General features: G+C 36.5%; 3 protein-coding genes and 1 pseudogene across 3 annotated transcripts; all 4 read left to right on the top strand.

Annotated features, from left to right (window-relative positions):
* The first annotated feature begins 339 nt into the window (after positions 1-339).
* On the top strand, positions 340-8040 carry LOC147501217 (B3 domain-containing protein REM14-like). The gene is made up of 10 exons (XM_086603767.1): positions 340-479; positions 573-772; positions 850-1297; positions 1407-1497; positions 2098-2384; positions 2458-2528; positions 2874-3119; positions 6787-7126; positions 7325-7413; positions 7655-8040. The coding sequence occupies exons 2-10, from the start codon at positions 698-700 to the stop codon at positions 7916-7918; spliced, it is 1911 nt and encodes a 636-aa protein (XP_086459893.1). The 5' UTR covers positions 340-479; positions 573-697; the 3' UTR covers positions 7919-8040.
* Positions 8041-9003: 963 nt separating this feature from the next.
* LOC147501216 (putative B3 domain-containing protein REM15) lies at positions 9004-10523 on the top strand. The gene is made up of 4 exons (XM_086603780.1): positions 9004-9164; positions 9265-9610; positions 9787-9878; positions 10173-10523. Exons 1-4 carry the CDS (start codon positions 9090-9092, stop codon positions 10422-10424), a joined length of 765 nt encoding a protein of 254 aa, XP_086459906.1. The 5' UTR covers positions 9004-9089; the 3' UTR covers positions 10425-10523.
* A 127-nt stretch (positions 10524-10650) lies between these two features.
* On the top strand, positions 10651-17830 carry LOC147501215 (phosphatidate cytidylyltransferase 1-like; annotated as a pseudogene).
* Positions 17831-18313: 483 nt separating this feature from the next.
* LOC147501214 (uncharacterized) lies at positions 18314-21373 on the top strand. The gene is made up of 3 exons (XM_086603763.1): positions 18314-19768; positions 19887-20019; positions 20138-21373. The coding sequence occupies exons 1-3, from the start codon at positions 18549-18551 to the stop codon at positions 21080-21082; spliced, it is 2298 nt and encodes a 765-aa protein (XP_086459889.1). The 5' UTR covers positions 18314-18548; the 3' UTR covers positions 21083-21373.
* Positions 21374-22057: the final 684 nt, after the last annotated feature.

Below are 22057 nucleotides of genomic sequence, written 5' to 3'. Positions count from 1 at the left end.
TCATTTCTCTCCGCCGTACTAGTGAAGAATTTTTTGTACCATGAGAATAACAAGAGTCCAACACGATGATGATGTAGAAGAAGAATTATTAAACTTGGACGACCTGTTACGAGAATTGCGGGAAAATAGTGGAGAGTTTTTCTCAAAGCTTCCAAGTGATATAATCCTTGACAACATCTTCTCCAGTTTACCTCTCAAATCCCTCTCTCAATGCAGATGGGTTTGCAAAACCTGGTACCGTTTCATCCATCACCCTCGTTCCAAGTTTTTTTTTCGGTCAGGGACGTGTTCCAGTTCAAGACCTAAACCCCAATGATTAAAATGTTTTGTGGTCACAGGAAGAAATCTATTTTTGTTTTTATTTTTTCTGAAGTTAACGTACATGGCACATGGTAATATTTGATATTTAGCAAGATATGCCAGATGCCAAACTGCAACATCTCCTAGTATCTTGGATTGGATAACAAGATCCTTCTTTGGTAACGTAGATCGACTGTTTAACTGTAACTGTAAAGGATTTCTTTTCTGTTGTATATGCAAAACATTCTTTGTGATTTCTTTACTTTTTATAGATAGCGTCGTACGTTACCTTGAGGCCTGAGCCCAACGGCCTATCCTGCGAAAAGTAAAGAGTTGTGTGTTCCTGGTCAGTCCTCATTAGTTTTAATTGCCCGACACAATAGTTCATTACTGTAAAATGGCGAGTACCACAATCCAACCAAGGAAGCCCCGTTTCTTCAAGGTCATCGTTCCATGTTCACTTAAAGAAATCGTGAGCACCTCTTATTCTCCACTAGTTCTTTATGTATAGCTCGAAAATCTCAGTTTTTTTTCCTTTATTTGTTGTAGTCAATTCCCCCTGCTTTCAAGAGCCGACACTTAAAAGAGAATTGCAGTGAAGGGAATGTCACATTGAGGACCAATAGAAGTAGTAAGTGTTGGGCTGTTAGCATGAAGGGGTTTTGGTTTCGAGAAGGTTGGGAAGATTTTGCTAGAGCACATGATCTATGTATTGGTGATTTCTTAGTTTTCAAACATGAAGGTGGTTTGAAGTTCCATGTTCGCATATTTGATCCCACGGCATGTGAGAAAGAGTATCCACTCCTGGATGTCGTTGGAAGTGATGATGAGAAGATGGAGAAAGTTCAAACAAAAGAAAAGAACAAGAAATTCACCAAGAATTCTCCAAGTAATTTTTTACTTCACCACCTATTTCTCATTTTTCAATTAGCAATTGAATTGCTTTGTGCCAAGGTCTTTGATTACCTACCTCTAATTTTCCAGTTAAATTCCCCCTGTTTATAGAATGAAGGATCTTGTACTCTTGGTGTTGACTGTTGAGTAGGCGTCTAGTAATTTAACTTGGTGAATCAATTTTGGCCCCCTATATAATGTTCTTCTTGTAGGTTCAAAGGTTACTAGAATGGCTAGGAAGTTAAAGAGCCTCCTCATTTTGCTGTCACTTTGCGAGCTTATAACTTCAAGGGATCTATTATGGTGAGTACGTTTTGACTCATTGCCCGTTATTGGTATCAGTGCACATACATGAGTTTTCTGGAGCTAGCAACCCACTGTATTTTTAAGTTCTTTTACTGAACGTTATAGTTAATTGATCTCACATAACCACCCCTTGCATTTTACTTCAAAACTAGGGATTTAAGATGAACTGATAGTTTACATAATTTAGACTGGGAAAATATTCTAAAAGATGTTCTTTAGGTATAAAATTATGTGTATAAATATATAAGCCACCCCCCGCCTCACTCGATCAAATTTAATTTGTAGTACAAAAATTTTAAGTTTGCCTATTCATAAAGTTGGTTTTCAACACACTCAAGCCACAGCAAACTTTTTGAAAATATGGTGCTATACTAAATTCGATAAACCAAAAACTAGTAGGCACCCCCAGCAATCAGTTGAGTTTTAAGTCGTAACTTTTCAATGAAGATTCCGAACCAGGACTGGTCTTGTAATAAGCGTATGCTGGTATGTTTGTGTGTGTGTGTGTGTGTGTGTGTCAAATCTTTGTCTGTTATCAGCAATTTAAATTGTTTTTGAGGTGGTCAATATATTATATATATATAGGTAAGTTTAATTTCTAATGGCAAGGTGTATATGTGGGCAGTATATTCCAGCTAAATTTGGAAGAGATAATGGTCTTACAAACAGGGCCGAAGTGATGACTCTTAAAGACCCCATTGGCAAGGCTTGGAAGGTGTATCTCAGGTACAAGCCTAGTCAAGGTATGTGCTACATTCGAAATGACTGGCTTCATTTTGCAGATTCAAACAAGTTAAAACTGGGAGATGGTTGTACATTTAAGCTCCTATCAAGAGGATCCAAGAAGGTTGTAATGGAAGTAGAAGTCTCAAAATGCAAAAAGGGTAATTTCTTCCCACTAAAAGACTTTGAAATGTTATCGTTTCGATTTACTATTTTCATACTTTTTTTTTTCAGGTTTAAAGGCCTCGAGACATCCTTACTTTACCATTCCAATGCACTCATACCACTTCAAGAGTTATCATTTGGTGAGTTCATTGATATTAGATGCATTGTGTCTGGATACAAGTACAACATACAAGGTAGGTGCAATCATTATTTTTTTGAACAAAAGAAAAGAAGCTAAAACTCTAGAAGTACAGAAAGTATTGTGCTTTTGTGTGGACAATTTGGTCTTCAGGATAACATCGTGAATACTTTTGCTTCCAAAAGGAGCCTTGCTCATACAGCAGTTTTGTAAACTTACCAACCTCACATTGCGTTTTTATCTTTTTGTTAGAAGCATGATTTGGCAATGAAAATTTGACAACGTATAGTATCAATTCCGTAAAATTGACAATTGACAATTGAAATTGGTTTTTCTCGTGGTGCAGATTATTCCAAGAGCATTTGGAAGAGAAAATGGTCTTACGAACAAGTGTTGTACTATTACCCTTACAAATTCAAATAAAATGTCTTGGGAGGTAAATTTGAAGTACATGCCCAGTTCAAGTTCTGCTTTCATAGGAAGTGGTTGGCATCAATTTTATGAAGCAAACAAATTGAAGGTGGGAGATCTTTGTACATTTGAGCTGGTATCGAGGGGTTCAAATAAGATTGTCATGAACGTCTCGGTTTCTTGATATGAATCTTCAGTCTAATGTGTAATACGGTGTTTCTGGACTATGCATAGGCCGATTTTTTTTTTTAATGAAGTTGAAATTTTTTATTAATAATGATAACGAGTTTTACAAATAATTAAGACAAATATGTAACAAGTTGCGCCGAAAGTCTTTTTTGAATGGCAAATCATATCTTTGTAAATGGAAACTCGTTATAACTAGTTGTCATTACGTGGTCAGTTCTACAATTATCTTCATGTTTCTCAATTTTTCTTGATACTGCTCTGCTCTATTAGTTGTTTCTCCCACTTTAAAGACTTCATTCCCAAGTCATCTCAACAGAGATGCTCCAGTTACATCAATACATCCGCAGGCCGAAGCGTCGATCTACCCTCATTCGGATCAGTGAGAAAATTGACAAGAGTCTCATTTTTCGTTTGTACCCCAGCCCTCCAAAATGCATTACATCCGACATAATCATGTTGATATTTGAAACCTGGAAAAATGCCTACAATGTGCTACATGGTCCCCAAAAGTATCTAGTTTACTTTTTTTGCAAACAGGGCATATACCATCGTTTGAGTACAAAATAATCATGAGACAATACCGGAGAATAGAATGATACTTTACCGATGACTTACTTTGTCCAAGTCCCTCCATCAGAATAACAAGTAGAAAATCATTTGCGTGTTCTATGAATATTTTTTGACGAACAGATAACTCAGATTCCCTCTCAATACCAGCAACAATCTTTTACCGTATAACGTTTCTGCCGATTTTTTATTTATTTATTTATTTTTTCTGAAGTAAGTTTGTCAAAAAGAACTCAAATTTTGTCCACAAGACAACAACACCCTATTAGTCCACTCCAACAAATAATCCCAGTCACCCTTTTTGTTTCTAAAAGAGAAAAAGTTAATGAAAATCAAAAGGTTTAACAAAAGAAAATAAAAATGGAAAATGTAAAGACATTATTCTCCACCCAGCCACCAAAATTCTGGTTGGAGCTCAGGCTATTTTCTTTATTCAGTTAGAATCAGAATCATCTCACTTATTCAATTATTTTTCTACTAGTGAATGCTCGTGCCAGTCGATACTCTATACACAATGCTTGCGCTTGTGTTTCTTTTCTGTGAAACAACTCTCCAAAAAACCATTTCCATTGCTATAAGGGGGATCGATGTTATAACTTAGATTAGGGTATGTAGTATGTGAATACTATCTCTAGCAGTTTTATATTTCATAACCATTTCATGCGCACACTCAAGTGGGTTTATTGCAATCTTATTGTTTGGACAATAAATCACCTAAACACACTTATGAAGTTGTAAGGGGTGTTGATTGTGGTTTAGTAGAAGTCTTGAAGTCCGTAATTCTTTTACAAAAGAGAAGTGATATTTATATATAGAGGTAGAAATTAAGTGAAAGTTTTTAGAGCTCAAGGACTCCTACTGGCTAGGACTGGCCAATTGAACATGTGACCGCCCCAGGTGTGCAACTGAACATGTGAGCAACGCGTATGGAAAAGAGGCCGAGTAGGCCATACCAAATATATATAACGATCGAAACCGCTTTCAGTGCTACTACACATAACTTAAAAGTACAAACCAAACAAAACGTTTGCAGATGCGACCATGAATCAAACCAACTAGAAAATGGAGCTGAAGACCGCACCTACATGACTGGTATACTGGTATTTATAAGCATCCCAAGCAAAAAGAATACAAACTTATGATGCCTACGAACGATGTGCCATATGACAAAAGGCACCCTCCTCATTCTTCCCTCTCACCTACTCCCCTAATAACTATGATTTGTCTTGTAGGCTTTGTAGAGAAAAAGTTTCTAGACAAATGAATAGACCAACTCGTTCGAGCTTATATATATGAAAAGAAGATGATGTTCAGTAACCATCAGGAAATAGATCGACCATTTGCTCTAACACATCTCCAACAGTTAAAACACATATGGATCCAACACATTATCAATTGATGTTTTGCTTATGTTAGAGAAAACAATATACATAACAAAAATTTCTTCTGAAACTAAAAGACATCTTTAAAGATGACTCTACATATTATTGTACCGATTCGTTATATTTATACATTGGACTATTTCTTGTAACCGAAAGGAAAACAAATACTTTAGGTCCATTGAGTTTCTCATTTATCTCATTCACATGGTTGCATACTATTGATAAATGTGTCACGGACTAATGATTTTACCAACTTCCAACATATGTTCATGAATTTTTTTGGCAATTTTAACTCTTTATCTGCAATCAAACTACATAAAATTATTTTTTTCCCCCAAACTTGTGTATATTATCTTTCGAAGTAGAGCACATAATTACTAAATAAATTGAAAAGTATGAACTCATTCAATTAATAATGATATGCCTTCAATTTGTGGACTTTATCCAACCCAAGTGTGAAAAGGTCCTTGGACTATTATAAACAATGCACATCATACATGGATCAGAAACACATCCACGTAAAAATTACCTAGTCCACACATCTAACTAATAAAACGACAAAGGGCAAATATGTAAATTCATCCAAAAATTTCTTCCACTTTTCCCTCTTTTGTGCCCTCAATTAGTTTTCAAATTTCACAAAATCCTTTTTTGGGTATCAAATCACGGCGTTTTGATCGATTGGGTATGATTAAAATTAAGGTTTAATTGGTTTGATGTTGGGCTTACAATGAGAACTGAAGAGAAAGTAAGGGATAGGCAAAATGAGAAGGGAAGGGAGACGGGGTTAATTGGATGAGCCGCAAAAGTTAATTGTAATGAAATTTTCCGAAAAAAAAAAAAAAAAGTTCATCAGTATGGTTTCGAACTGTGACTTTCTATGCATGAAAGCCTCCGAAAACCAAGTGGGAGTCGTTTCAGTGTACCGATTCTAACAATTAAAATCAGCGCACAACAGCTGTATACACCATTTCAAATTTTCAACTGGCCTAGATTTTATTGACTCCCCAAATGTTATAATTGCATTTTGTATTTTGTAAATTGGCACAACACCAACGTACCAGTGTACAAATACCGCCGAGTTGTTTACTTAATGGGAGTGGACATGGTTATTCTCGAAAAAAACGTTTCGGGAGTGCAGATTTGTTGCACGCCTGCTGGAAGAAAGAATAACATTTCCTAGACGAATGTGATTCACAGTCCTTGTTATTAGTGCAATTGTGTCTTCCATTTGCCCAATAAAAATGATCCTTCCCTGTGGGTATCAGGGGTGAGGGTATGGTGATAGGAATTGAAATTTTGTTGACACGGTACCTTTGAGGCTTGAGCAGTGCACCTATGACTTAGTATTGGAAAAGAAGACAGTACATCATGATTGGCCTACTCGATGTCTTCAGTTGGACGCCGAACCTTGAATAATTCGCCTCTTAACAGCCCTCTTCATCTTTCTTTTAAACGTTTTGTTCTTTCAAAACACAATAAACTTGAGTAGTAACACATATGCAACCGCACTGACTCAATTTCCTGATGGCAAAGACAACAATTAAACCAAGCAAGCCACACTTCTTTAAGCCCTTCATGCCTGGTTCACTTCAAGAAATTGTTTGTTTCTCTCCATGCATCTAAAGTCTAAATTGCTCCATTTTACTTCTAGCTAGTTCTTCTAACATCTAACCCTTAATTATATATTGTTTTCTTGTTCATTTGTAGTCAATACCAACTGCTTTCTTCATGCGGTACTTAGTAGGGGAGAAACTTGATGATCAAGCTACACTAAGGACCAAAAGAGGTGGAAACGAGTCATGGACTGTTAGTGTCAAAGGTTCTCGCTTTAAAGATGGTTGGGAAGATTTTGCAAGAGCACATGATCTATGTATTGGAGATTTCTTAGTTTTCAAACATGAAGGTGGTTTGATGTTCCATGTTCATATATTTGATCCTACTGCTTGTGAGAAAGTGTATCCCCTATTTGATGTTGCAAAGGATGATCAGAAGATGGGGAAGGCTAATACGAATGAAAAGAAGAAGAATGTTGGCAAGGCCTTTTTGAGTAACTTTCTTCTTGTTTTACTCGATTTATATATTTTGTTATTGCCGGACTACCCTCACTTTAAATTTTACAAACTAATTGAACAAGGGTATTCCTGTTCTATGAATATGATGCAACACAATACAGTGAACTTTTAAAGTTTTCCAGTACACTCAGAGATTCAGCATATCGTGATTTTTATAATGTTCTCTTTTGTAGGTTTCAAGGGTAATGCAATGGTTAAGCCAGTCGAAGATCCTCAATTTAAAATTACTATGAAAACTTCTCACTTCAAGTGGTGGACTGTGGTGAGTGCATTATGGGGGGCTTATGGCAGATTTCCTTTTTTTTTTTCGATTTCGAATTCGAATTCAAATGATAAAATCTTAGTAATCCTTTTATATTCTATTCACAAGGTGTTTAACCTCCTAACATTCCTAAACAAATTGTGAACAAAAAATTAGGAAAAAAAAGTTTTAAGTGTATGTGAACAAAAATCCTTTTATAGCGATTTTTTGATCTGTTGATGGTAAGTCCTGTATGTTTCAGTGTATTCCAGCAGATTTTGGGAGAGAAAATGGTCTTGGAAAGAGGCGTGAAATGATGACGCTTGAAGATCCAAAGGGGAGGTCCTGGGAGGTGCAATTGAGCCACAGGCGAACAGGTCATGCCTATATTCCAAGTGGTTGGCGTGCATTTTCGATGGCAAACAAGTTAGGGGTAGGAGATATTTGTACATTTAAGTTGGTATCGAGGATGGACAACAAGGTTGCGATGAAAGTCTCAGTTTCCAGATCCAAATCTTCTGTATGAAGTCCTAAACCAAATGGGTCGAATTTTGTTGTGATTATGTTAAGGGGTTTCTATAATTCTATGTATGTGACCCTGCACCCTGGTTCAGATTATGGTCTTTAAATGTTATGGTTCTAATATTGTTGTTCTCAGACCTCGCTTATATGCTATTTTAAATTCCAGAGTCCTGGTATTCTGATCATCTGATGATACTCTAAAAGCCATTAGTTTCGGAACGTATTTTGAAGATTTACAATGTTACTCACTTACTCCACGAAACGGTATCAACACCACAATGGCTAGGCACAAAACAAAAACCAAATTTTGTACTATGCAACAAGCAACAAGACCAAAGTTACACGGTTGCCCAAAACCTCATTGACGACTTAAAATGATGGACTAGAAGTTGATTTCTTCACACGCTCCGATTCAGCTCCTTTCCAACAAACATAAAAGCCAATAACCAAATGGGAGACTTAAATTGCTCCTGTTGTTTTAAGTGGCGCGCTCCTGCAGGCATCCCTTTGATGGACACTACTCCCCCACCAAACAGTAGATGGTTGAGGAAAATAAACTTTAGTATGTAAAGGTAATCTTTAGAGTGGATGATGTATAGTTTGTATATAAAATCAGAACTTAGAGCAACAAAAAATGTGTTAACTCGTTATAAACGTTAATGAAGTACAGATATGGCTTTAGCGGAAAAAAAATGGCCGAAAAAGTATTCCATTCCAGATATCTTCGATAAAAACTCCTGTACAGGGGAAAAAAGGAACTGTGTGCTTATTGGTGATAAGGTTGTAATCCACTAAATGGCCTTAGTTACTGTAACTCATTTTATCTGAGACTCTTTAGTACACAGGGTTCTTTTATGTGGTGGTTGTGCCATTGAAATTGTGCGCCAATTGTTTCCTTGAACACAAGGCATGATCTTGTATTGGATATTGGATCCATGAGAGCGAATTCCCAAGTAACTGTACCTTGAGCCATGAGCCATGAGCGTACTATGGGAAAAGAAAAAAGGTAAAAATAATGTGTCCTGCATTTAGCCCCTAAGCCCTCATTTTATCCCTGCTAACGAGTCTTGCCTTGCACAAGAACCAATCAATAGTTTTACACCCAAAACAGATTTAGTAGCACGTAGCAGCACAAGGCACAAACCACACCTGCAAGTTCCTCAACTGCATTCCAAATGGCGAGGATAACAATTAGACCAAGCAAGCCTCATTTCTGTAAGCCCATTATGCCTGGTTGTCTTCAAGCAATTGTGAGTCTCTCTCTTAATTTAGTTACTCTCCTTGCATCTAAAGTTCTCCAGTACTTCTAGTTCGTAACATTAAATATGTGGGTTTCTAATTTTATTGTAGTCCATACCCCATGCTTTCTTCATGAAGTACTTACTACTAGGAGAGAAACTTGAAGATAAAGCTATACTAAGAACTAGAAAATGTGGAAACAAGCCATGGAGTGTTACTATTAGAGAATCTTGTTTTGAAGACGGTTGGGAAGATTTTGTTAGAGCACATGATTTACGTATTGGAGATTTTTTAGTTTTCAAACACGTAGGTGGTTTGGTGTTCCATGTTCTTATGTTTGATCATACTGAATCTGAGAGGGTGTACCCATCATTGGATGATCAGAAGATGAAGAAAGCTAACACAATTGAGAAGATGAACAACAAAATGAATGAGAAAGTTGCCAAGGAATTTCATGGTAAAATTTTCTTAAGCTTTTTGTTTTCCCTTACAAAAGCTAGTAATTGCTGGTGGCATATCTTTGATTACAGAACTACCCCTCACTATTATTCTTCTAAAAAAACAGAACATGGGTATTTCTGTACTACAAAAATAATATTCTTTGTTTTAGCAGTGAAAATTAATGTTTTGTAGGTTCAAAGGGCAAATCATCTGCTAAGCGAGTTGAAGACCCTCCTCAATTTACTGTTACTTTGCAACCCCGGCACTTGAATTGGCAAACTTTGGTGAGTGCAGCATTGTCAATATCTTTTAATCTTCTGAAAAGCGAAATTTGGTGAAAACAAAAGTTTCAAAACCAACATAGGTTGACAACTTGACAATCATGCATTGATGCTTCAATTTTTAATGTTGTTCACATTTTGTTGGATGCATAGAAAAAATATGCTTATTAGTATGTGCTACGAGCCTATGAGGTGTTTTTATTTTATTTTCTCATTTTGTAATTGTACAAACTACATAAACTCGAAATCGGTCTCTGAAAAAAATTTTATTCTAATTGCAAAGTTTGTCTGACGTAGACTGTCGATCAAAATTTTGCGAGAGAAAATGGTCTTACAAATAGGAGGCGCATGATTACTCTAAGAGATCCAAAGGGGAAGCTTTGGAAAGTTAGACTGAACCACAAAGAGAGTTCGGGGAAAGTCTACTTCCAAAGTGGTTGGCCTGAATTTCGAGATGGGCACAAGTTAAAGGCTGAAGATGGCTGTACATTTAAGCTGGTGTCAAAGGGTTTCAAAAATATTGTCATAGAGGTCTCAATTTCTAGATAAAAATCTTCCGTCCAAGTCATAAACTCGATGTGATTGTGTCTGCTTTGGATGTGTTTCATTGTGCTTTTAGACTCCAGAAGTTTCTATCTAGCTAGTGCAGACGTATAGCTAGTGTAGCGTAGTGCAGTCAAGATTGTATTTTCAGACTTGGTTCTTAATTAAGGTGGTTTTAAACTTTTAATTTGGAGCACCGTAGTACTCCAAATTCTAATTTTGCTAATTTTGCATGACAAGAAGACACGCTAACAGCATATGGGCCCAGCCACAGGCCTTAAAAGTAAAATTTAATTGCCTGGATTTGGCCCAGCCCAAAGTCACAATAGCAAGGCCCAACTGATACGTACAGGCTCGAAGCAAATAATTCCCGGACCCCATTTCTGTGACACGCTCAAACAAACAAATACGTCTCCAATCTCAACACGCCAAACCAAAAACAGGAAAGAAAAGTTGCGTACTATTTTTTGCACTTGGTGATTGAAGCATGGCCCAAAATATCGCAGAGATATCCGATATCTCACCGATATATCTCGGTAAATTGGTACACCGATATTGATATTTCCGACATATATCTACCGAATATTGAATTTTTTTTTCGAGATATATCGGAATTTCCGATATGAAATTTTATATCATCGATATAATCGATATTTCTGATATAATTGATATATATCGATTGATTTTTTGACCATTTTTAAATATAAATTCGATATTTCCGATATATTTCCGATATTTCCGATATTTCTGATATTTTAAATAGTTTGGACTGATTACCAAAAACCGATATATCCGATATATTTTGGGTACACCAATATATTAACCGAAATCGAAATTTTGGGCCTTGGATTAAAGAGCAAGCAAACTCTTTGTCCATTCCACTCTGACACATTGTTGGTCGGTGAACAGAGAGCATATAAGCATATGAGTGGCAACCATATATCTTACTACATCTGTAGGTTAGGCTTTGCTAGATTTCGAGATAGAATTGAAGCATGCAGACGCTCGAATGAGATAAATTCGCTTAAGTGATACTCTTTTTTATTTTAGTTTTATCTTCGTAAGTAAGTAATTGTTTTAGACGAGGAGTAACCTTTAATTTGCCTTTGGTAATCCGGTCAAGAAATCCTAATTGGGTTTGTTGGTGCCTATCTGACACCCTGACATTGCCGTGTGCCCACCATTAGCGATTCTAGTCAGTAGTCACCACATTACAGTGCTGCCTTGAGCAGCTATTTTTTTTGCTTGGTGAAATATGGTATGGTGACCATTGGTGGTCTTTCTGAAAGGACTCGTGAGAGACGGCTCTAAAACATAAATATTAGTCTTGTCAAGAAACCAACCTTTTTTTTTTTTTTTCATAAAGGTGACAGTAGTTACACACATACTGTTGTTCTTTGGTTACTCTCAGGTTCCTGCCGACGCAAGTAAAGTTAATGGGAAAAGGAATTTACTCGTCAATGATCAAAACAAATACAAGTCTATGATAATCCGTGCATATTCATCTGTGTGGATGATTGGGGCTTTGCTTTTATAATCTACGTGGGCCATCTTTATATTTAGGCAATGGTAGTTGTTATCCAAATCTTTATGGCAAAGGAGCTATTCAATCTACTCCGAAAAGCTCATGATGATAGGCAACTTCCCGGATTCAGGCTTTTGAATTGGTAATGCAATCGTTAGCTTATCATCAATATGTTTTTTGGGTTTTAATTGCATTCAGATGCAATGGCCCTTGTGTGTTTGACTTAAATGCTCATTTTAACTATTCTCAGGCATTTCTTCTTCACAGCCGTGTTGCTTGTGTGTGGCCTAATTCTTAGTCGTCAACACTGTTACTTCAGATCAATTCTTATACAAGCTTGTGAACGGACTTATCAAATATCAAATGGCCATTTGTTATTCCTTATACATTGCAGGTACTACCATCTCTTTCTTAATTTTCTGTAGTAAGCAATAACTCACCAAGGAAAAGAAATATGCAATTGATTTTGTATCGGTTGTCTTGTATAAAATTTACTTCTTTTCTCAGGATTTATGTGGTTCATTCTTACGCTGAAGAAGAAGATGAATAAGTATCAATTTGGGCAGTTTGCATGGACACACATGATTCTGATTGTGATGTTTACCCAGTCCTCATTCACTGTAGCAAATATTTTTGAAGGAATTATCTGGTGAGACAACTAACAAAATCCATCATGTGTTAATTATGGCGTCATTTAGTGTAATTATACATTGTCTTCCATTTTGCGAGTTACTTTTTGAAAGCCCAATTTTACCTTTGATATCAATCTGCTTGTGATTTTTGCCAATTATCCTCACTAACCTTGTGTCGTTCTAGAAATTAAGCCATTTGGTCCTCTTTTTGTAGTTATAGGTTTATACGTGATTCACATATTGTATTCCTGGTAATCTAGGCCTACAAGGAATTTTGATATTGCTCCAACAGGGCCCTGTCTAGCATTCTGGTCTACCTTTCCCATTTCAGTGCCTGAAGGCATTAGGAGATACCGTGTTTACTTAGAATGACTAGAAAAAATGGTATTACCTAGACATAAATTTGCGGACGGAAAAAATTCGATAAGGAAATTATTCGTCAAAAATTTGAAAATTTGAATAATAATACGTTTAAAAATTCGGTAAAAAACAACGAAAAAAAAGGCCAAACATACAATTTGTCTTTTAAAGACGTATAATACGGAAACAATTGGATATATTTGGTTGCATTACAAGTTTAGAAGGTAATATTTTGTCAGAATTGTTCATGAACTACATATACATAACTCAAATTTTCATTTATATTTACTTGCTAACACTTTAGTTCTTTGATATTTTTTAGGTATGGAAGGTTGTAATTTGAGTGGATTTTCAAAACCCTCCATTTTGAAGTTGCATCATACATTTTATAGTATGTTTTTTTCATTTAAAAAATATGGACCTTATTATTCAGCAATTATAAGCCTGGATCATAGAATTTGTGTTTTAATCCCTAGGTTTGAAACACTCGCCTTATTATTTATATTATAAGTAAAAATGTATTAAACGGGTATTAAACGCGAATTTACTAGCTATGCCTAGTAGACCTCAACATTTTTTTTCGTTTTCCAGTGCAGATGATGGTTAGGGTGCTCAAACTAACATACAGGCAAAACAAGATGCCCACAGCCGCTCACGGACAGATTTTACATTACATCTTTAGAATGAAAATATATAGTCGACTCAAATGACTGCATATCTCATGCTGTTTTATGTTATTGTAATAATAGTTTCTCATGCAAGAAAATGTGTTCCTTTGATGGTAAATTTAGCTTGACAAAGGTATGCCTGACCATCATCTGGGTTTAATGCAGGTTCCTTTTGCCATCGTCCCTTATTGTTATCAATGACATTTCTGCATATATTTTTGGGTTTTTCTTTGGCAAAACACCTTTGATCAAGTTATCTCCAAAGAAAACTTGGGAAGGGTTCATTGGAGCCTCTTTTGCAACTATTATATCTGCATTTGTGGTGAGTCAATTTCTTCTTCTTCTTCTTTTGTCTTGTGATGCAAAATGGGCCCGTATGGCCATATATGCTTTACAATAGGTTTGATCATGAGAAAACTTTGAAATTAGGCTCGATTTAATATGGAACTCCTCACCAATTTGGGTATTCATAACCATAATTTGTAAATCAGGACATAAAAGGAGAAAAAAAACTGACAGAATCTCTATATTTTCTACAACATTCAGATTGGGTAATTCCAACAATTAGAAAGTGATGTATTTTTAACTAAGTGCAACTTATTCGACCCTTAACTAACAATTGACGTTCTTCATTTATTTACTTTGTAGTTCAGTCTTTCAGGTGTTATCAGTCCCTGTTTTACTGTTTTGTGCACTTTAAAAGAGTAGCAGTTACTGAAACCAAGGTTTATTTGGAGAATTCAACCCATAACCTATTGGGAATGAGTGGGCCCACACCCACCCCATGATCTTGTATATTATGATGCAAGGCTTTAAATGCTCGATGAGGATCTCTAAAATCTGACCCTAGGACTAGTCTCTGAGCGAGTCGAGTTGTTCATTTGACAAAAAGTTCAGAAATATTAGGGATCTAGTGTTATGCAAGGACTACTAGACGGAAGACTTGATAAAGTTGAGTTTTAAAATAATCCAGGCTCAGCTCGTGTATTATGATGCAAGGCTTTATTTGAGCTCGCGCTTGCCTCGTAAAATATACCTTTAGCTCAAGCTCAATTTGATTCAGCTCATTATGAACTACGACCTCTAATTTGAGGTCAGCTTCGAGACATGATTCGGCTCATTTTGCCTATAATTCGAGCTCCTGCTCGAGAAAGTCTACCTAAAATGTAATAGAGACACAAAATTTTGCCAAAAGACTGAAGTAACACGCAAGAGCAACTATACATCAATCCTAAAGAAATACCAAATGCTATTACAATTTAACAACATGAGATTTGGGGAAACTGATGGTCACGTATGACCTAGATATGATTTTGGCACCTAATTCCAAGATCTATGTTGATTTTAGAGTTTGACAACCTTGTTCCTCGTGAAGAACATGAACTCTCACAAGAATTCAATTGAGAAAATCTTTCTCTAACACTCAAACTTTATTATTCTTCAACACTAACTCTGGCCAATGGCCTACAACTCAATTTATAGCTAAAGAGATTATGAATTTGGAAGCTAGCCTTCTAAATCAAATTTAGAAACTAATAATCAAAATTTTCGGAATTAAATATAACCGCAAAAATAACATCTGCTAAATACATCAAAACAACACCTAAACATAATTAGAAATAGTTCTAATAATATATGAACCAATATGGAACTAAAACAAGGGTTTGGAACCCTTAGATGCATCAGAAACTTTTGTGGTTTTTTGCGAATATGAGATAATTTTCTTTAGTGTGAAATCGTGTTCACCTATTTGAGGTATACTGTGATAGATTGAGTGATACACTTTTTTATTTGACATCTCTGTTTTTATTAGTAAATCATCTGTATTAAGAAAATGTCTGTTCTTAATGTTTTGTGCAGTTGGCAAACCTTATGGGTCATTTTCAGTGGCTTACGTGTCCTAGAAAGGTAAGCTCTGATATATTCAGTATCTGCAATTGAAGGGATATGCTTATTTACTTTGGGATAATTCTTTATTTTCTGTGTTCCTGAAACGTATGCAGGACTTATCTACTGGTTGGCTGGCTTTACTGTGATCCGGATCCGATGTTTAAACCAGAGTCTTATTCTCTTCCAGGATGGGTAAGTGGGAGGATGCTACATTAGATGTTTTTAACCTTATGTTATAGATACTGCTGCCATAAAATACAGCCACGAGCAATGAAAATAGTTCATCTCTATTAACATTTTTTCATTTTCAGTAATATGCTTTAGACTTTTTGAGATGTGAATTTTATCAAGTTATTTGTTTGATCTTAGCTTAGCTTATTTGAGGTATATCTGTGGCTATGTTTTATTGTTCTCTTTAGCCTCTTTTTTCGAGCTTCTTGCCTGAACCCACATTGAGTATTCAACGTCTGCGGTCATGTTTGGTCATCTTGTATGCATTATGCTTAGTTAGCCTTTTGAGATTACTTGTCCTCCAATAAGAGATTATGATTTTGAAGTTGCTGATTGTTGTTACAGTGAGTTTGCAGATTTTGAGGCATTTTATTTTATTTTATTTTCCATTTTTGTTTACAAATATGGTTTCGATCACACTCCTGTCTTGCACTCACTGCTGGATGTGGTAACTGTACTCTTATGTAGAATTCGATGAGGCTTTTTTATTTTCCATTCTTCTCTTTACTAAAACCTTGTTCTTTTAGATCTTTTTTTGAACCCTATAAGATCATTCTTCTGCCAATGATTCTAAAATTGGTATACTTTGTTTTCTCCACTCCCAGTTTCCTTGGAAAGAGGTATCTGTACTACCAGTGCAATGGCATGCTTTGTGCTTGGGTCTATTCAAGATCGATCATTGCCTTTTGGAGGCTTCTTTGCAAGTGGCTTCAAGCGAGCTTTTAAGGTCAAGGTTGGTTCTGATTAAGTCATTAAGGTGGTACAAAAGTGCACTATGAGTTTCATGATTGTTAATATTACAGCTCAAATTTCACAGGATTTCGGTGACAGTATTCCTGGGCATGGTGGCATTATGGATCGAATGGATTGTCAGGTGAGCTTCTATTGAATTTCTATATCACTGCATGTTTTAGTTTAAATTAAATAATTTTAGGTTTAAGAGCATCAATTAGTGAGTTCCTAGGATTTGACTGTTTTCTGCTGTGAATATAAGTATCTTCTGAGCAGTTTGTTACCTTACAAGTTAATATTAATATATTTCTAAAGGAAAAAATGAATATGTAGCCATCCAACTTTAGGCCAATACACAAAAAGGGCATACAACTTTTTTTTTAACAAAATGGGCTCTGTCGATTTCGATTTGCAACAATGTAGGTACCCCATCTGTCTGCCGTCCAAATTGACTAACGGAACCATTTTTTAGGAAAAAACTAAATAAACAAAGTTTTTTGTGAATTGGTCTCAAGTTGGATGCCTATAAATTCATTTTTTCCTTCAGTTTTTCGTTTATTTTTATTTTACGCACTAAAAAACTCTTGTCCACATAGGTAATTTAGTGTCCACGTAAGCTTCTATTAGTCAATTTGGATGGCAGACAGACGGAGTGCCTACATTGTTACAATTGAAATCGACGATGCATATTTTGTTACAATAAAAAAAGTTGTATGCTCTTTTTGTGAATTGGCCTTAAGTTGGATGCCTATATTTTTTCCTATTTCTAAATTGGGAGTAACGTTGCATAAAATTCCCAAGAGACATGAATGCTTTGAACTGTGGCTAACATTGCCTTTTTGTAGATGGTGATGCTTTTTTTTGCCTATATCTATCATCAGTCATTCATTAAGTCGCAAAACTACTCCGTTGAAATGATCTTTGATCAGGTGAACATCCAAACTCACTAGAACATGTAAATAAATTTTCATGTGATACATCTAAGTATTATTGGCAAGATACAATTGTGATTATTTCTACTTCTATCATGTAGATACTGAGAAATCTGACGTCTGAAGAACAACACAATCTGTACATAAAGCTTGGGCAGGTTTTTTCTTGAGATGAAGTTTGCAATACCTTTCCAGTCAGCAGTTAATGTCCATGGTCCTGTGTGCATCGTTAAGTGAAGCCAATCTGAATATTTATGCGCAGGACATCCGCTATCGGCAATTGTATATTGTACGTGAGCCAATATGGTTGTCACATTGATTACCCTCCAGATTGTAATTCTTTCTCATTTATTTTCTTCACTTGATTTTATTGCCTTGACACAATGTCACCAGGCAAGCACATATGTTGTTTGTAATGGTAATTATTCAATTTGTATTGGTACTTCTTAAGAATTTTTAGCAGTACTGCATTTGAAGTTTGTGTAACGGGCGGAAATGTGCTGCCTACAATGCAATCGAGAGAAAGTATCTAAAATATCAGCATCAGTACTACGATGGAAATTAAAATCTATCCTGACCTAAGAAAAAAAGCTATTTGTAATAGAAAAACTTCTTGACATGATTGGTTTAGAATCAGAAAAAAAAATGGAAAAAGATTATAAGAGTTAAGTTGATTGATCCACAAACAGAAAGATATAAAGAAGAAAAGGAAAGAAATCACGCAGATTGATTGGTTTCACAAGTGAAAATCATTTTGTTCTATTGGATCCAAAACTAATAAGAAAAAAATTGAAACATATAAAAAGCATAGTAAAAGTTACTTGATCAAGTGAGCGGGTTGACGAGGGGGCGTATGTAGCCCAAAATGAGATTGGTTTGGTTGGTTTCTGTCAGTTTGTGCTCATCTTTCTTTTTTGTTCCTCTCCCTCTCCACGCCCCTCTCAATCTCTCAATCTTCTCTCTCCGCTCACACCCCACTGCAGGCTAGTCTAAGTCTAGAATTAGAAATTTCAATTTAAAATAGTAAAATGAGACACAGAAATATTTTCCTTTAATAATAAGAGGGCTTAAATTGGGGAGAAAAATACCAAAAGTATCAACATCTTAGTATTTAGATATTTCATTTCTCTCCGCCAAACTAGTGAAGAATTTTTTGTACCATGAGAATAAGAAGAGTCCAACACGATGATGATGATGCTGTAGAAGAAGAATTATTAAACTTGGACGACCTGTTACGAGAATTGCGGGAAAAGAGTGGAGAGTTTTTCTCAAAGCTTCCAAGTGATATAATCCTTGACAACATCTTCTCCAGTTTACCTCTCAAATCCCTCTCTCAATGCAGATGGGTTTGCAAAACCTGGTACCGTTTCATCCATCACCCTCGTTTCGCAGAAATTCATTATCAAATGGCAATTCAGAACCGCTGCTCCCCATGTCTTGGGTTCTTTCTCGAATCCCCTCGTAATGAATTACGATTGATCGATCATCAAGTTTTTGATAATCTTAAAACATCAGTAGTCAGCAGCGATGTCGAAACTTATCCCTTAGTTGAATTTGGATTTAGCGATCTTCAAATTATAGGTGTTGTTAATGGACTAGTCTGTTTTGGGGAACATCACCATCGTAGTTACTTGCCAAGGAAGTACATCATCTACAATCCTATCACTGGTGAGCACTTCCAGCTCCCGGAAGATACTTGTATATTTACTGATATTGATTTTGCAGCACTTGGCTTTGATTCGGCTGCTAATGAGTACAAAGTTATTCGCATTCGTGATGACCATCGTGGTGCCGAGATTTTTACTTTGGGCACAACTAGGTGGAGAAGGGTAGAAGACCATGTTCCTAAAATTCAGAAAACACACCCATTTAGCGTGCTTGTGAATGGAAATCTTCACTGGATTTCGTCTGAACAGGATGGGCCCTTATCTATCTTTGCTTTCAATGTGGCTTCGGAGAAATTCTGTGAATTTGAATCTCCTCCTTTCCAGCAAGAACAAGGCCGCCTTAAAGGCGCTTTGCGAGTGATAGAAGAACTACTCTGTTTTATTGATATGAAAGAATTCGATGAGTTCGAAATGTGGGTGATGAAAGATTATGGTGTGCAGGGTTCGTGGGCTAAGGAATACAAATTTAATGCGCAGGTGCTGAATTGTACTCTTCATAACTATATGTGTGGTCAAAATGTGTTCAAATTGAAGAATGGTGAATTTCTCGTCAAGTACGGACCAAAAGATTTTGGTTATTATGACGCCAAGCAACGAACTTGTCAGCCTGTCTTGTTGCCCATTACTACTGACGATTGTGAATATGGTCTTCCGCATGTTTTCCTACTTGGCAGCCTCTTTTCACCCAAGAATATTGGTAGATTAGCAAGCAGGTAACACATTGTCTTTCTTTCTTTTACTTTCTGTGCATTTTCTCTTCATGAACTCTGATTGTATGATGCTCATAAATTGCAACATTACTTACAGTTTATTCTTCCTTAACCTCTACAGCACCCAAACACAAATAAGTGATCAAGAAGAAGAAGAAGAAGAAAAAAAAAGTCTAAAGGATGAAGAAGGAGAAGAAATAGACCTACAGGTTTTGCAGGAGATGAGTGGGGGGAGCTATTCTCAAAGCTTCCAGGTGATATCATAGTCAACATCCTATGTCGAATACCAGTAAAATCCCTGTCCTCTCAATGCAGAATGGTATGCAAAACCTGGTACGATTTAATCGGAGACCCTCATTTCGCTGAATTTCATTACCGATGGGCAATCCAAAATTGTTGTTCTCCTGTGTTGTCCTTTGTGATGTCATGAGTGGTTTTTGGTTCATTGATCATCAAGTCTTTGATAATCTTGAAACTTCAGCACCAGTCCACTCTCTTGAATTTCTTAAGGAACTGGAATTTGAAAAGACTCTACAAGTAATTGGTTCTGTCAACGGATTACTTTGCTTTTCGGAAGATCAGTATAAGTGTTCTTATCCCGTGTTTTACTACATCTGCAATCCTATTACTGGGGAGCACATTAGGCTCCCGAGGGCTCGTGAACTGTTCCATGTTGAAGTGTCTGCTTTTGGCTTTGATTCTACCACTAATGAGTACAAAGTCATCCGTTTCCACTATGACCAAGATGAGGGTGAAGTCTATACTTTGGGTTCAAGCAGGTGGAGAAGGATAAATTATGGTGTTCCATATGAGACCTTTAGGCATCCATTTGGCATGCTTGTGAGTAATCATCTTCACTGGATCTCATCTGGAGATGGTGTACCTTTGACCATTGTTGCTTTTGATATGGCTGCAGAGGAAGTCCATCAAATCGAACCTCCCCCATTAGTCAGCACGGATATAAAAAGCTCTTTGGGAGTGATAGAAGAGCGCCTCTGTTTTTTTAGAAAATTAGGTGACAATTACTTTGAGATATGGGTGATGAAAGACTACGGAGAGCAGGGTTATTGGGCGAAGGAGTACTTTTTCGACCCAGAAGTAACAGCATATTTGTCTTGTTCTGATACGTATACTATTTCAAAATTAAGGAACGGTGAATTTCTCGTGTGCTGCGGACCGACAAATCTGGGTTATTATGACGTCAAGAAAGAAACTTGTAGGCCTATTGTGGTGGAAAGCCATTTCATTTTTTTCTTTATATTCCAAGTGGGCAGTCTCTTTTCACCCAAGAATGTTTCTAGATTATCACGGAAGTAATAAATAGTCTACTTGAATCATTTCTTTGTTGGGCTCAATTTGCTGTTGCTGATGCTCCGCTTTCTGTTACCCGTGACCCCAGATAATTTCTCTCTCGGAATTGTCTCATATGGAAAGTTCAAATATTGTAGTTTTAGACAAGCAAATGCCTTATCATTGCACGCACTTAATTCTGGTTGTTGCTGGGATGGGGATGTGGTGCAAGTGTAACGAGTGTTGGTGGTGTAAGTTATTTCCATATCCATATTCATCTCATTCTTAAGGTGTGAATAAATCATTAGTTGGACATCACATATTTACATTATTGAGTGTAATTGATCAACCTACAGTTGATTGGTTGAAAACTGTTTGGATGAACTAATTGTCGGACCAAATCATGTATCTATCACTTCATAAGTCAGTTGTGGATGCAACTATATGGTCATGAAGCCATTTGCATTCAAAATATATAGTGTTATTTAGCTTTTGGGCCTAATTATAATTGGATAATTTTCGTTTGGTCACCAATTGATCGTTTATTAGACATTGGGCCAAAATTGACGGTGATCCGTCTATACTTTCTGAAGTGGCTAATTTACCCTTACACAGAATACAAAAATAGGTCGAATCCAATTAAAAGGCGACCTCTTCTTCACCTCCTTCATCACTTGAGAATAGAACTCAGAGGTCTCCGCCAAGAGGTCACTAACCTTCTTATCAGAGCGAAGACGTTTCTCTTTTAGATCCCTCTCATAGCCTGACATGACCTCATTTGCATGGGCAATGACTTGGCCAAGGGTCCTCATCTCAGTGTTCCTACGGTGAAGTTTCCCTTGGACTTGGTCATGTTTTGCTTGCCGGGTAGTGAAGTGGGAACGCAGTTCCAAGAACTTCACTTTCCAAGTGACAACATCAACAGCTCATTTTTGGGCTTTCTCCAGAGAGCTCCAAAGGTTGGAGATAGCGTCTCTCATATTCTTGAAGCCAGTATCAAAT

This window comes from Coptis chinensis, chromosome 4 (assembly GCF_015680905.1).
Source record: "Coptis chinensis isolate HL-2020 chromosome 4, ASM1568090v1, whole genome shotgun sequence".
In the NCBI taxonomy this organism is placed as follows: domain Eukaryota; kingdom Viridiplantae; phylum Streptophyta; class Magnoliopsida; order Ranunculales; family Ranunculaceae; genus Coptis; species Coptis chinensis.
Note: the sequence above shows the minus strand (reverse complement) of the source record. Positions and strands in the feature narration are given on the sequence as shown.